The sequence below is a fragment of the Neopelma chrysocephalum genome, unplaced genomic scaffold, assembly GCF_003984885.1.
Source record: "Neopelma chrysocephalum unplaced genomic scaffold, ASM398488v2 Primary Assembly neopelma1_347, whole genome shotgun sequence".
Taxonomy (NCBI): domain Eukaryota; kingdom Metazoa; phylum Chordata; class Aves; order Passeriformes; family Pipridae; genus Neopelma; species Neopelma chrysocephalum.
This window is the reverse complement of record NW_020898011.1, coordinates 3,474,140-3,488,924: the sequence shown is the minus strand read 5'-3', so window position 1 is coordinate 3,488,924 and position 14,785 is coordinate 3,474,140. Positions and strand designations below refer to the sequence as shown.

Here is a 14,785-nt window from a genome sequence, read left to right as displayed (position 1 = left end):
GGGGGCTGTGGAAGGGAGCTCGGGGGGCTGTGGAAGGGAGCTCGGGGGGCTGTGGAAGGGAGCTCGGGGGGCTGTGGAAGGGAGCTCGGGGGGCTGTGGAAGGGAGCTCGGGGGGCTGTGGAAGGGAGCTCGGGGGGCTGTGGAAGGGAGCTCGGGGGGCTGTGGAAGGGAGCTCGGGGGGCTGTGGAAGGGAGCTCGGGGGGCTGTGGAAGAGCTGGGGGGCTGCGCAGCCCCCGGTGAGGTTTCGCTGCCCGTGCGGAGCGAGGGGGCTGCGGGATGCGACAGACCCGCCGCAACTTTTTCTCTCGCAGCCTTGCGAGGCGCTCAAGAAGTGTTAATTATTTTAAGAACTTAATGTTTCTTAAAATAGTAATTGCCCGGTTTGTGAGCGCGGGCCGTGACTGAAAGCTCGGTGCGAGAGCAGCTGGCATTGGAAAGAAAGGGACGGACTTCTCTGTCACAAATTAACCCTCTTTTCAGCTCTTTAAGTGCTAGCTCGTTTGGTCTATAGATTCTAGTAATAATGCAGAGAGGTCTTGGGAAAATGTACTTTGCTAGTCTCAATATTCGTATTATCATAGGAAAAAGTGCTTTATGTCCTCTTTGGAGGCACCATCTTCCAGCTCTAATGGGGCACCTGTTAACATTGGCTCTTATGGCAATAAAAATAATAAATAATGTGGGTTTTTATAACCATAAAACGTACTTGAGAAGGAAAGTGTGCTGTTTACTCAAGGGCTTTTGTTACAGAAATACCACTTGAGACTAACCCATTTAACACAACAGTGGCATTTAAGCTGCTTTTGATAATTGTGTGAAGTGACTGGAAGTTCTCCGATGGGTCAGTTCTCTGCCTGAGAGGGTGCCTGAAACAAAGCAAGTTTTCACCCTATCTCACGTGAAATCTGTGGTAATGAAAAGTGCCTCTTTTGCCAACTTGAAAGGGTTATCACAGATACAAAAAAATTGCACCTGCTTTTGAACAGCTTTTGTGGGGTACACATTCCTGCTTATAGAAAAGAAGTAACAAATTTTCCCGTTTGGAAAAAGTGTGTGTGCTCTGGGTTTGTTCAGTGAGAGACAGAAATGCCTCCAGAGAAGAATATGGAAAACTGCTGATTTTTGAGAGTTCCTGTCTAATGTTCAAAGAAAAAAACCCTCCAGTTTATGGTGATAGAAACTGTGTGTAGCTCCTCTCACCCAGCCATTTGTTAGCCCTGAGTTAAGTATATCTGCTGGAATTCATGGACAATTCCTGAAATTTAGATTTAGTATCAGTAAATTTCATAAGGACAGGTACTATTTAGCAACAGAATCGTAGAATCAAGCCTGTCTCTTCCTAAATAATGTTTTCTTAGCTAGGCAATGCCAAAGAAGACAAATTACCCACTGACAGTGAATTAAAAATCCAGCAATGATTTTTGAAGACATTAGGCTTTTGTTAATACCTAAACAAGGACAAAACCAGAGATGCAGGCAGAAGGAGAGACTAGATAGGAAGAGTTTCCTGCTTTCCTTCATTCTCAGTCTAGCTCAAATGAGATCTTGTGGCTTTTAGAAGTGATTTGAGAATGACAAAACCCGATTGCATGGGTCAGACTTCACTTACCTTTACAAGGACCAGACTTGTACTGACTTTATTGCTGCTTTGCTTTCTCTGAAATCAGACAGTGAAACTTGTGGTGGAAACTTTAAGGTGGTCTTACACTCTATCTACCAATATCCTCTTTGAGAATATTTGTTCTCTTTCTGGAGAGATTTTTGGCAATAAAACGAGGTATTACACTGGATGTGGGCAATGAATGGAGCACAGCTCTAGAGCTGACTGAGCTTTTCTAGCTGAGGCAGTATCAGAGTGAAGTCCTGGTGTTCCCAAGTGCTTGATCCTGCTCTTCTCACTTACTCCAGGCTTAACCTCAGTGTAGCCATGCTGACTGCAGCAATCTGTGCCAGAGACATAATCAGGTAAAAGTTGAAGTGGCTCCTTTGAAATTTTAACCCATGACAGAGCCATTTTAAACCAACGAAACCAGACCTCGGTTTTGCATTGAACTCTGTAGTTTAGATGCATTAGTGAATTCAGCTGACTCTGTTATTTTCTCATTCAGTCTGGCCTTTCTTTACCCACATGAAGGATGGGTGTTCTTCCTCTGCATGTTTGCCTGTTCCTTGTAAGAAATCATTGCAGTGTAAGGCTGAATTAGGGAGACCTTCCTGAGAAAGAGGAGAAAAATCTCTTACTGCTCCAGTGAGGAATAAGGCACAACTTTGCAAATGACCAAAAAACATTTATTAATGAAACTTCTTGGTAAACTAATGATTTTCTTTCAAGTGTCTGATTAGTTAACAGTAAGACATTCAAGGAGTAAGGTGCAATCAATACTGTGAAGCATGTGTATACATACTTTTACTGAAAGCATGTTTTCTAGCCATGTCACTCTTCCTTTTTTCCTTTGGTAGAATACTGATTTCCTATGCTTATCTATTGTTATTTTCTGTATTAACTTGGGGCATCACAGCTGTGCATACTTCCTGTAAGGTTGTCTTATAATGTTAAACTGTTAACTTGGTGTTCCCTAAAATGTCAAAAAAAATAGATTGCTTTTAAAGAAGGAAACAAAAACAAGGCTTGTATATAGGTATTTATTGATGCCCCTTCTACGTGTTGTTTCCCCATGCAGTAAACCCAGTGGGGAAATTATGCAACTAAAAATAGAGCAGAGGAATTGACTGTGCTGAGCTTTGCTGGATGGATATTGCAGTGATCGATAGCTGGCTGGTGCCTTGGGTTTGAGATAAAAGCTGGAGCAGCCAGGCACACAGCCATAAAAGTGATCTATGATATGTGTATTGCTTGAAAAGGACTGCACAGGCCTGAACAAAGGAAGAAGGAGCCATCTTACCCTCCCACTGATGCTTCAGTGGTGTTTGGGGAACAACTAACTACACCTAAGTTTCCATCCTCCCCCTTCCTGGCTGTTGTGGCTCTTTTCTCTCTGCTGCCCCAAATAAGCCTCCAGTCACTCAATTCTCATCTCTTTAGTGGTGAATTTATTTTTGAGCCCTGACTTCTCCTGTTCGAGTTGAGCAAACAATTCTTGGGAGCCCAAATTAGAAATTGCAGCGGGGGTTCGGTCCGGCCTCTCTGAAACTGCATCTCTGGCAGTGCTTCCATCAGGGGAAGGGAATGGGAGGCTGCCTTAGCTGGCAATTAAAGCTTCTCCTACCTGCAGTGCTTTACATTACTAATGCTGATGTGCACTCTGTCAGGTTAGCAAGTTAGTCACTGGATTAAAAAGGTGCTGCGTGTAAAAGGCACAATGTGTAGCAGTGGCAAAATTGTCAGTAGGGGATTTTGGGAGGATTGTGACTGGCTCTGTCCAGATTCCCTGCAGCTGCTCTGTGTAGTTATTTAAAGCCCCCCTTTACATGGTAAGCAGGAAGTTAATTTATGGGGATATCAGTTAATCTGAAAACAAGGTAGAAATACTTGGATATTCTGATTTCTGTTGATAGCAAAGCTACTGTAGTACTTTTGCTTAATGAACACAACAGAGAAGGAAAAAAGGTCTGGCCAGAAGTAAAATATAAATGGATATGGAATCCAATTCTAGTGCTTAGTTTTTTGCCTTTCTGTGACAAAATGTTCTGTTTGTGTTGGTTTTTTTTTATAAAATAAATAGAATTGATACATCATTCTTAGATTTTAATATTGGGTACTACTGGCTTTTCTCTGCTCTAATTGGAAGTAAGAGACAGGAACGTGAAGAAATCATGCAGGAGGGAAAGCAAGGGAGGTATTGCAGAGTTCTGTGTGACTCCTGGCACTGTGTGCCTCTTATCTAAAGGACAAAGGAAGAATACTTGTGCCAGGTGGCAGCATTCTTGCCTAGGAATCATATTTTTAACACTTGTATACACAGGCAGGATTTTTCCATAATCACATGGCAAAAATAGAATTGTTCCCACTGGAACTGTGATAAGGCAGGTAACAGCCCAATATGCTGTGGGGTGTATAGACAGTATCACACCCTAGGTAAACCCTGTCTCCAGAGCTTTCTGGGGCATCTGTGGTCTCTCTTCATGCCAAGTGAAAGGTAAATGTAAATTAGAAGAAATGGCTTGTTCACACAGATCACGTTATTTAATTACAGGCAGAAAGAAAAATGCTGTATCTTAAATATGTTGCAGAAGCTGTTGGTTTGATTATTTTTCCTTCTTGATTTTACAGACAGGAAAATCAGGCATGTGTTGGGTAAGAGACTTGTCTGGCATCACCCAGTAGGTCAGGTAGCACGAAAGTGTGTTTTTTATGGCTGATGGCAAAGCCTTATGATTAATAAATGAGGTGCAGTGTAGCAAGTGGTTTTAGTGTTGGAAAATTGCTGTTTAAGGCAGTGAAGTCACAGAAATGCTGCTCGCAAAATGAAATTTTAGATGCAAATGCGGACCCTGACTATAAACTGTGAAATCCACAGCCCTCTCTTCAACCATTATTTACTTATTCTCATTTTTTTAAATGAGGCATTGCTTTGCTAATTCTTGAGACTTGTACTTTCTCCTGTATTCCAGATTTCTGGTTCATAGTTAATAGGAAGGCAGCAGGTTGACTACCTGCTTCTTAGGCAAGCAGGCAGTGAACAGGAATAACTGAATAAAGTGTGTCATTCTCGTTGCCCTTGACAAGGATATCTCTGTTAGTCCTCTAAAGGGCTTTTCTTTAACCCTGCCCATTAAAGCTGACAGGGTGGGTGGTGATTCCAGCTCTCCTAAGAGTGCTCTGCTCCTTCTAGCAGTCATTGCTTCTTCCTCAAACATGTTCAGTTTGGCCCATCAGGTGTTTTCAGTGCACGGGCCAACTTCCACTCCTGGGCACAAAAGGCAGGTGATGTCATGTCAGCACCGAGGTATTTTAGCTTAAGAATCATCTTAAGTGATCAAAAGAGGACCTTTTTTGTTCCTGCAACAAGATTGATCTGCAAGATGGCCAACGTGTTTGCTCCAGGCTCTCTGTGCTGAAAAGCTGAGGATTAGGTTTCTCCTTTTGTTTCCAATAGTGTTTATTTATTCCATCGCTGGCCTTCCTCAGTCAGAGCACATGTTAATGTAATACTTGGATAATACAACCTAATAATTACAAGAGGGAACAAAAGGCCTATTTGCCTACACATGTGTACGTTAGGAAATAAAAACTCAGCACTCACCAAGTGGAACATCAAAAGCAGCTTGGCCTGTAATTGGGTTACATGATGCGACTGACACCAAGTTCTCCTGAGACAGCTCATGCAACTCAGCTTATTCATGCTCTCCTTCAGTCATTAGCTAATGATATCTTGCTCAGATGCCTGTGTGCTCAGTCCATGTACTTAAGCACAAATTGTGAGTAAAAGGGTGAGAATGCAAAAGTCTTCAGCAGCTGGAGTTTGGAGTCAGCACTGAGAGCAGATCACTCTGCACCTTCCAATTTGTGTAGTTGTCTGGGCACTGTTAATAAAACCTGCTTCGTGCTGATGTTGTGCTATTAATATGTTCAAATACAAAGCACCGGTGAGAAACTTCTTAGAAATACTTGGATATGCTGATTTCTATTGATAGCAAAGCTGGTATAGTACCTTAGCTTAGTTAACACAACAGAGAAGGAAAAAAAGGTCTGGCCAGAAGTAAAATACAAATGGATATGAAATCCAATTCTAGTGCTTAGTTTTGCCTTTCTGTGACAAAATGTTGTTTGGTTGTTTTTTTTTAATAAATAGAATTGATACATCATTCTTAGATTTTAATATTGGGTACTACTGGCTTTTCTGGTTATTCATGGTAATTTGTGATAAAAAATACATTTCAGCATGTGTGCAAAGGAAACTTGATGGTTGTATTTCAGTCCCTCATTTTAGTTATATTGTTGTATTTGGATGTGAAAGAACAGAATCATGCTATTCCCTTCTTCCTAAATATTTAGGATCTGGGTTTAATATCATGGAAAATGTGTTCTGAAGTTGAATTTTTATCGGGTACTAGCATTTTCTCAGTCATTTGAGCAACTAGAATACTTCTGTTTGCATAGTATTCTACAGCAGCAGCTTACAAGTTCAGAACCACTGAAGTCAGCAGACCCTCTGTTTGCTTACAGAAAGATGTTTAATCTCTTGGCAACGTTGGTAAATTTTGTTTTTCCTTTGCTTTAGATAATATTTACAAAACAGGTGCAATTTAAATACTTGCTCTGCTGCTCTGCAAGAGCTACAGAGGTGCTACATGTGTGTTTAATAGATGCTTTAGAGAACTGACTGTTGTACTGCAAATAAGTTAAGAAAAATGCAGGAGTGCAATGGCACCAAAACTTGCTTTAAAACTTTATTTTGTAGACCGTTTTAGTATAAGGGGAATGAAAAATGCATTATGTAAGGAGTCTCAAAAGGGAGATTCTGAGTTCAGTGCAACTATTCAAGTCATCTAGCATGCACACAGAATATTTTGACAAATTTAATTTGATTGGTACAGCCACCTGGAAAACTCCAATGGCAATTTGTTGGCATAAGCAGTGAGTGAATTTGCAGGTTTCTGTGTTTCAGTCTGGAATAACACTTGAGCAGTCGCTGGGGCACACTGGGAGTTATGCCATTATCCACTCCAGATAGTGCAGCTGTATTAGGAATTCTGTTTCAATGCTGTTTTTTCTCTTGCTGTCGCTTTTTTCCCTTCCAATGGCTCGTGGTTTCAGAACTCACTTAAAATCCGGGCAAGTCGGAGGATTTTAGTGTCAGTTCTGAGCATGCCCTTCCCATGGGAAGCCAAGAGAAGGATGTAGGGGTATGAAGTGTTTTTTTCCAGTTGCACAACCCGTGCTGGCTGCACCTTTATTTATCGTGGTGATGGCCTGACAACAGAAACATCCTGGTCCCGAGAGGTGGGAGTGCTGTTGTTCCCTGAGCAGAAATCCCAGCGTGGCTCAGCTGCCCCTCACAGCTGGGCCAAAACACTCCCGTTGGACTGGATGTGAGGACTCTTCCCTCAGCACCTCCTGAAATGGTGGGTTGGGTTTGAGTTCCTTGGAGGCACTGCAGGCTCCCTGAAATGTAGACTGGGACTGTCTGAGCTGCTCAAGGGAGGTTTTTTTGCATTTTTGTGCTCCCTACTTTTTGGGGAGACTGTCTGTTAAATGTAAGTTTAGTGTGTGATCAGAGCTGGGGTTGCTGCAGTGCTGGTACTCAGTCCTGCTGCTTACTGGAAATTGATGGATCCTCTGCTGCTTGTAGCTACTCTCAAGTTTGTTATTAAGGAACTTATTGTTTCTTTGGATGAGGGCAGAGGAATTTTACTTCAGTTTGTTTTAAGGCAGAAACCTGAATTGGGTTCCTGTTTTTTGTGTAGACATTCCTTTATTACACATTTCTCTCTTTGTGCAGATTTGTGTTCGATGTGAGCTCTGGACTTTTCCAGATAACATGTTTGTTAATATAACAAGCAAGAACTGTATGTGATAGAAGGCAAATAAAAACAGAAAATGGCTTTTTTTTTTTTTTTTTTGTGCTGGCTGTGCTCTAAAGCACAAATTAAAGCATTCAGAGTGAATCCATGAATTTTTTCTCTGTAGTGTGATGATGGGAGTTTTCCAGAGCTCAATTCCATTCCTCCCCCTTGCACACTGTCCCCAGGCACACCTGAGCTTCTCCTGCAGTGTTCCAGAACCTGTTTGTCCAGGCTGGAAACACAGACTCCCTTGCTCAAAACAGAACTGCTTGGGCTGAAAGCCTGGCCATGGGGGTACTGGGATCTGCTCCTACTCACTGTTGGGTAGGATTGTCTCTAAAACGGGACCCAAACCACTGGCAGCATCTACCTGAACCCAAGGCCTTGGTAGCCTTTGGCTGTGGTGCAGAGTACATGGATTGCCCATGTTTGTGATTGTATGACAGTGGGAATGGAGAAAAAATGACCAGGAATGTTTAAGATGTGGTGATACAAACTGGCTGATGTAAGCGACTATTTACAGAGTTAACTATTAATTAAGTGTTGAAGGGAACAATGTAGATCAGGAAGAGCAATTGTGATGAGAGCACCTTTTCTGAACCTGATCTCTGCCCCAGAGCTACTGATGGTGGGGAAAACAAGGACACTGCATTTGTAGCTTTACTGAGGGCTGCTCCAGTATGACTGCACGGGTAAGAGGCATTCCTCTGGTTAGACCTGACTACAGGGGGAAAAAAACTGGGGCAAAGGACCAACTCAGTACTAACTTTCCACAGAGGCAGCACAGGTTGTCTGAAGCTGTGAGAATATGTGAGAAATTACAGGAGTATAGTTATGCTGTGGCTCTTAGGAGGGCCAGTGTTTCCATTAAAAAACAAAACAACCCCAAAGACAACAACAAAAACCAACCACACCAAACCCACCCAATAAAGTGGGTGGGTGAAGTAAAACTGAAGTCTTACTTCGGGTGCAAGATGAATGGTTTGGAAAAGCAGTCCAACCTGATTTTGGTTTGGTTCTGGCCTGCTGCTTTTGTATTTCTTACCAGGGCTTAAGTTGCTGTGGCAGATTTCTCAGATTGCTAGGAAGGTTCAAAACAAGGGCAGCCTCACAGGTCTGAACATGACATGGAAGGGGAAGCCCGTGGTTGGGCTCTGGGTGGGGGAGGTGGACGCTGTCCATGTTGAATCCTTGGCAATGGTATATCATTGTGGATTACTCCAGATGATGGGAGGTCTTATCCCCAAATGAAGCCGTCCAAAACACTGCAGACCCCTAAAATACCCAGAGAGGAGCTGACAACTAATCCCGAGCTCTCTACACCCAGGTGGAATGGGGCTGGTTTGGCTGACAGTCTTCTCATGTCAGGGCATCCGCAGGTGCTCCTGGCCCACCCAGCTCCTAAACCCTTCCCAGCACCGACCCTTCCCACAGAGAGGCTGGAAGTGAGGGAATCTCCTTTTTATAGCAGTGGGAGCCGTGGCTGTAGGGGGTTGGCTGGGGAATGCTCGGGTTACTCCGTCAGGGAGACTGTGCAGAGCAGCTGGTGCAGGCCGGGCACAGAATGCCTGGAGTCAGCTCGGAGCACCAAGGTGCTTCTTCCCACTGTGGAATCCTCAGTGTCCCTCCCAGCTCGCCCTGTGGACACTTGGCTCTGCCTCGGCCTCACATTGTTGTCAGCTGAGCACACCTCACATTTATTTTCCTGCAAATGCAGTTTGCTGACGTAACCTGTGTCCCTGCGGATCCCGGGAGAGGAGGCTGCCGGGAGGGCTCTGGGTGCAAGGTTGTGGTGGTGGGAGGTGAACAAGCACATGTTTGTTGGTGTGTGGGGTTCTGAAAGCCCCTGGACAGCCTGTGTTGAGCAGAGGAATGCAGTTTCCTGGTAGGGTGAATTTAAAATGACTCATCTGTCGGCAGTGGATCCCGGTGCAGACCTTGGCATGAGATCATCCTTGTTCTGCAGCTGGGAAAGCCAACTTCAGATTGCTGCTCCGTGCGAACTTTCTAGGCCTGGCTCTCCTCTGTGCCTCTTCCAGAATTCTTCCTTTGTGGAGGGTTTTTTAATGAGTAAAAGGAAATGGAACATTGGGGCTCAGGCTTTGAACTTGTTCCTTTCTGTGTTTTTTATCTTTATTGGTTTCCTTAAATAATATCCTTTATTCTCTGAAGTTTCATTGCTTACAGGAATTCTCAGAAATTGCTTTTTAAGGGGGTACTGTCATGTAGAAAGAACACTGATAATCTGGTTGGTAAAATAGTTAATTCCTAATGAATTGGTATATTAACCTGTACAGAAGCAACATGAAATATTTTTACAGCTTAAACAACTCTTTAAAAATAGGGTTTCCAACACTTGCACCATATGTCCCCTTATTAAATTCTCCTCTTACTGAATAATGACATTACCCTCTGAATGACAGAGGTGCTTGTTATATGATCTGACTTAGAGATACATCTGGAACTTGGCCCTCGCGGGGTCTCAAAATAGAATGACCGATGCAGGAAGAACTTACTAGAGGACTTGTGAGGGCTCTGAGTACAAACCACTTCCACCCTTGCCAGGGCTTTGACATTGTCCAGTGAGCCCACTCAGACAACGCAGGGATTTTTTCATCTTGCTTTTCAGCCTTTTCCTCTTTGTTAGGCTGTCCTGTCTTCCCCTCCCCTCACCCTCAATATTTACTGAACCGAATCCTCCCTTTGCTGGAAGTGAATATATTCTTCAGTGTGCAGCATCAGTGTGTCTTCAGTTAGCTGGGGGAAGAATAATACCAACAAGATTGTGTTTCTGGTGGGATGTCTTCTTTGAAAATGTCCTTTCAGATGTTATCTGTAGCACAGATGTGTTCTGAGAGGTGCTAAGGAAATGCCTCTTGTTTGAATTGGATGAGCTCCCCCTGAAGAGGGTGGGCTGGTGGCTGAAAGCTATAAATGCATGCTAAATAAGAAATCTTGGTGTAGTTAGGCAGGTATTTTAAAGCCCAAGTTAGTATTTATGAGAAGTGGGGCTGAAGGCCCCACACACGAGCAGATTTTTTAGCTTCCTCTCTTCTGCTGCCTGCAGAGTTAGCACCTGCTGTTCACTGCCCTGCACAGGGCTGAGAGGTCTCAGCTCCTCATACGCAGCTGATGCTGCTTTTAGGACAGACCTTCGGGCAGCTTTTTCTCACTGGCTTTACTGAGCTACCAATAAGCGCTGTGTGATGTTTTTAACTTGCAGGAAGGCCAGTCGTCAGCGAACGGCCCATCTCGCGACAGCCCCAGGCAGCTGCCGGCAAGAGAAGGAAACATGGGATACCCCAAGCTCCGGGCCGGCTACATCCCCATTCCCGTCATCCACGAGGGCCTGGACGGCAGGCAGCAGCACCCCTGCTTCTCTGCCCCGCAGCCCGGGGCGCAGAGGTACAAGGCAGAAGCCGTGCCCAGCACAGGGCAGGCACAGCCACCCCTCCGGGGGGCCTATTCCGGCCCCGAGTCCCCCGCACGGGGGCCGGCGGAGGCCGCCCAGGCGGATAAACAGTGTGGACAGACAACGGCAGCTGCGGCACCGGCGGCACACGGACCCGAGGTAACCGCGGCACCACTCTGCGCCCGCAGCCTTTGTGGCCTCAATGTCACACGGGGGGTTGATCCTTCAGAAAGCCAGACTTGCCGCGGGATTACATTTTCCCGATGCTTTCCCAGTATTAAAATGCGAAAGTTGCGCTGTCGCGGCGGCGTAAATATGTCTGGGTTTTCTAGAGTCACCTGCTTCCATTCTGGAATGGTTCTGCAGGGATAAATGCATGAGAAGGACTCCTGCAAAAAGGAGCCTCTGAGCTGAGCAGGTCCTGCAGCAGGGGAGGGGTGTTCCAGGGGTTGTACAGGTTCCCTCACAAGTGGAGGATAAAGACAAGTCTCTTGTGTTCTGCACCATGAGCCAAACTGAAGTGAACAAAGTGGGAGAGACAAAAATAAAAGTGTCCAGTCAGCGAACAACCCAGGCCACTTCAGAAGTTCTTTACTTCTTAATTTAATATTTCAGTTGTATAAAGAGTATGGATTTACATAAAAGCAGATTTGAAAGTGAATTGTAAGGTGGTTTTGTCCTTCAGTGGCATGTGAAAATATTTTCAAACTATGAACTTCTTTGAAAAAAGTCACCCTGCTTGTTCTGTGCTTCAGCTGGTAGGATTTTGGTTGGCCTGTTCTCTGTGGAGAACTAGCAAATTGGTATTCTTGTAATATATGGAAATACCAACCTCATTTTTATTCAAAGTAAGATGAGCAGGAAATTCAGCCTTCACCAAGCTGAAAACATATCAGGTCTGTAATTCAGCAGTAGTGGCATCTTGTCTGAAACCTATTTGCAGTCTGAACAATGTAATTAAAATCCTGTTGGCAGGTTTCTCAGCTGTCTTGACTAACGATGCCTTGTCCATGCAGCACCAGGACAAGAGGCCCAGCTTTTCCTGCTTCCAACTTTGTGTTGTCTGCAGAGTGGCTTCAGGAATGTGTCTTCTGTGCCACTTACCGAAGTCCTCCGAGATAACCAGGGAGGACTCAGAAGCTGATGTGACAAACGTAGGCAGTGCAGTGACGGTACCAGCTGAGCAGAGCCTGTGTTGGTGACTGCAAGCTGCGTGTCAGCAAGGCCAGCAGCAGTGCCAGTGCTGGGGGCTATAATGCAAGCCAGCAGTTGTTTATTTAGGGTTGCTGTTTCATGGGCAGCTAAGTGTTCAGCACCAAAAGAGGGGTCTTGTTCCCCTTCTCTCCTGCCTTGCCTGCCCTTCTCTTGCCTTCTGGCTGTGTTGTCCTGCCCTCTCCTCTGCCAGCTCCAGTCTGACCTGGCCTTTCACTGAGCTGTGTCACACACCCAGAAGGGAATCAGCTGCTGGAGCTGGTGCAGAGTGGGTGAGGGGATGGACTGGCAGAGCAGGAGGTGGGAGGCAGCTGGGAGCAAACTGCAGACCCACAACCTGGAACATGCTGAGAACTGGATTCTGCAGCAGCTCAGCCCAGTGCTTGTTTCTAACAGCAGGTCTAAGCTAGTGCAGCTCCTACTGCTGGTGCCAAGGGGTTGAGGCACTGGAAGGTCCAGGAGAGGGGGAAAAAGGGGCATTAGCCATATGTGTATTGCCATAGCCTGATAGCAAATTAGTGACATGCTTTATAAAAACCCCAACAAAACATACAGAATCTGTTAGTGTGACTGGCATCAAAAGTCAAAACGTTGCGTGCCTCTGTTAGGGTTTGATTTTTGTCTCCAGCTTAGAATTTGTTTGCTTAGCTTAATTTCCCTCAAATCTGACAGGTTTAGACAGGAACAGCCATGCAAAAGCAGCAAACATTCTGACTGAGCATCCACTCCCTGTTCATTTGAGGGCTGGGAATGCTGTAGCTCAGGTTTCTGCTTGTTCTAATGATGCTCTCACAACTTCTGTGGTTTGTCTAGTGAGGCTCTTGGCCAAAAAACCAGGGAAATGGAGCCCTTGCATCCCGGAAACACAAGTTCAGTTTCTATGATGACTGTCTCCTTTTCTCTTCGAAAATGAAAAGTATTGTGAGCACCAAATGGTTAAAATGTACTAATGGGTTTTTGTTTTCATGGCAGCCTCAACCTCCCGGAGCATCTGATTCTCCGACGGTTTCCCCTCAGTCCTCTGGCAGACCCAATGCAGGAAGCCACCAGCTTCCTCGTGGTTATATTCCAATTCCTGTGATCCATGAAAATCTCCCCCGTCAGCCGACACAAGCCTACCACCAGGCCCAGAAGACACACTACCCTGCCCAGCAGAGCGAGTTCCAAGCCCACCAGCCGGTGTTCCACAAGATCCAGCCCGAGGAGAGGGAGCCCAAGGCGCCGCGGGCGCAGTCTCCGTTCAGGGTGGCTCAGAGAGGCTCTTCGAGTCGGGAGAGTTCACCAGCCAGAGTTACCACCCAGATCCAGCCCCCAGCTCCCATCAGAGTGCAGACAGTTGTAGACAGACCCCAGGTACGTAGAGCTGGGAAGGGAATCACCTCCCAGGGACTTTAGGCTAGAGCTGGAAAATGAGCTTGTACTAACACACACATGAAAGCACATAAAGCAGTCTCCATTTCTAGATTTAAACAGAGTGGGAGATACTGAGATTAACATTAGCAGCAAGTTGCTTTTCCACCTCTCAGGCCTATGGAGTCTTTGGATCACTGAAATGTGATTTAAGACATGATTTGATCTTGTCAGAGTATAATTTGGTGTAATTACACTGAGGTCACTGATGTTGCATTATGTTTATGAGAAGAAAATTAGGTCCCTGGGATTTGTGACATCTATGTAAATATACTTCACAGATGTCTCAGAGCCATTTAGGGATAGCATCAGATGCACAAAATCATTTTAGTTATGAAGAAAAAGGATCAGCAGAATCTGGTCTTGGAGCTTTTTATTCTTCCAACTTGAAGCAGGCTCTTGGTTGTAGAACCTGTTGCTCATTGAAAACTTTTTCCATCTTAAAATTCTTACTAAAACTACAATTAAAGACTACTGGGAATTAGACAGCTGTGTGTGGAAGTGAGTGTGTACAAGCCTTGATTTCCTCTCTGGGGAGAAAAATGAGAGGAGCAGAATTAGGTTAATATATTTGAAAACCCATGTGCTAGGACAAAACAAGGAAGACTTCAGGTTAAATAGCATATTTTAGGTCATAGTGCTAATTTATTTTTGTGGGTGAGAGTTTGTGCTCCCTACTCAATTTTTATGTTCAATGGGTAAAGCAGTAAGAGATTGTTAGTGCAGGCCACTTACTTATTGCTTTAAATAAAATATAGATATTTTAGCTATAAATATAAATATTATATAGAAAATATAGATATTTCAGCCATCTAAATCCACAAGAGCTGGATTTGGTATCTTTCAAAATCCCTGTATATGTGCACAAACAGGTAAAGGAGGTGTCAGGGAAAGGAAAACAGATCTTACAAAATGCAGTTTTCTGCCAAGATTTCAAAACTAATCTCAATTTCAAGAGGTTTCTGATTTGATGCCATAGATCTGGAGTAATCCCAAGGATTGTCCCTAATCACTGCAGTGTAATAAGATTGACACAGTAACCTCTGCATGCTAAAGATAAAATCAGTAAAAATAAGCACTAGCAAAAAAAAAAAGGAATGCCCTGAAAATAGGAACAGGATGAGAATAGCCCAAAATGTGACTAAAGCTCAAAGTAGCTGGCTTTTCAAGAAAGGTGAGCTCTCAATTATTGACCCACAGGATGAAATCTTGACTGTGCTGCTGTCAGCTGCAAAAGATCTTACTGACTTCAGTCAGGTGAAGGCTTTGCTCTAAGATCCTGTC

The 14,785-nt window shown here is 44.6% G+C and overlaps 1 protein-coding gene across 1 annotated transcript in view; it reads left to right on the top strand.

The window, feature by feature from the left end:
• BAG3 (BCL2 associated athanogene 3) overlaps positions 1–14,785 on the top strand; it is a 17,495-nt gene that overhangs the window by 1,051 nt on the left and 1,659 nt on the right. Inside the window, exons 2-3 of the mRNA XM_027705633.1 lie at positions 10,691–11,038; positions 13,064–13,444. Coding sequence (XP_027561434.1) covers positions 10,691–11,038; positions 13,064–13,444 — 729 coding nt within the window. The remainder of the gene's footprint in view (positions 1–10,690; positions 11,039–13,063; positions 13,445–14,785) is intronic.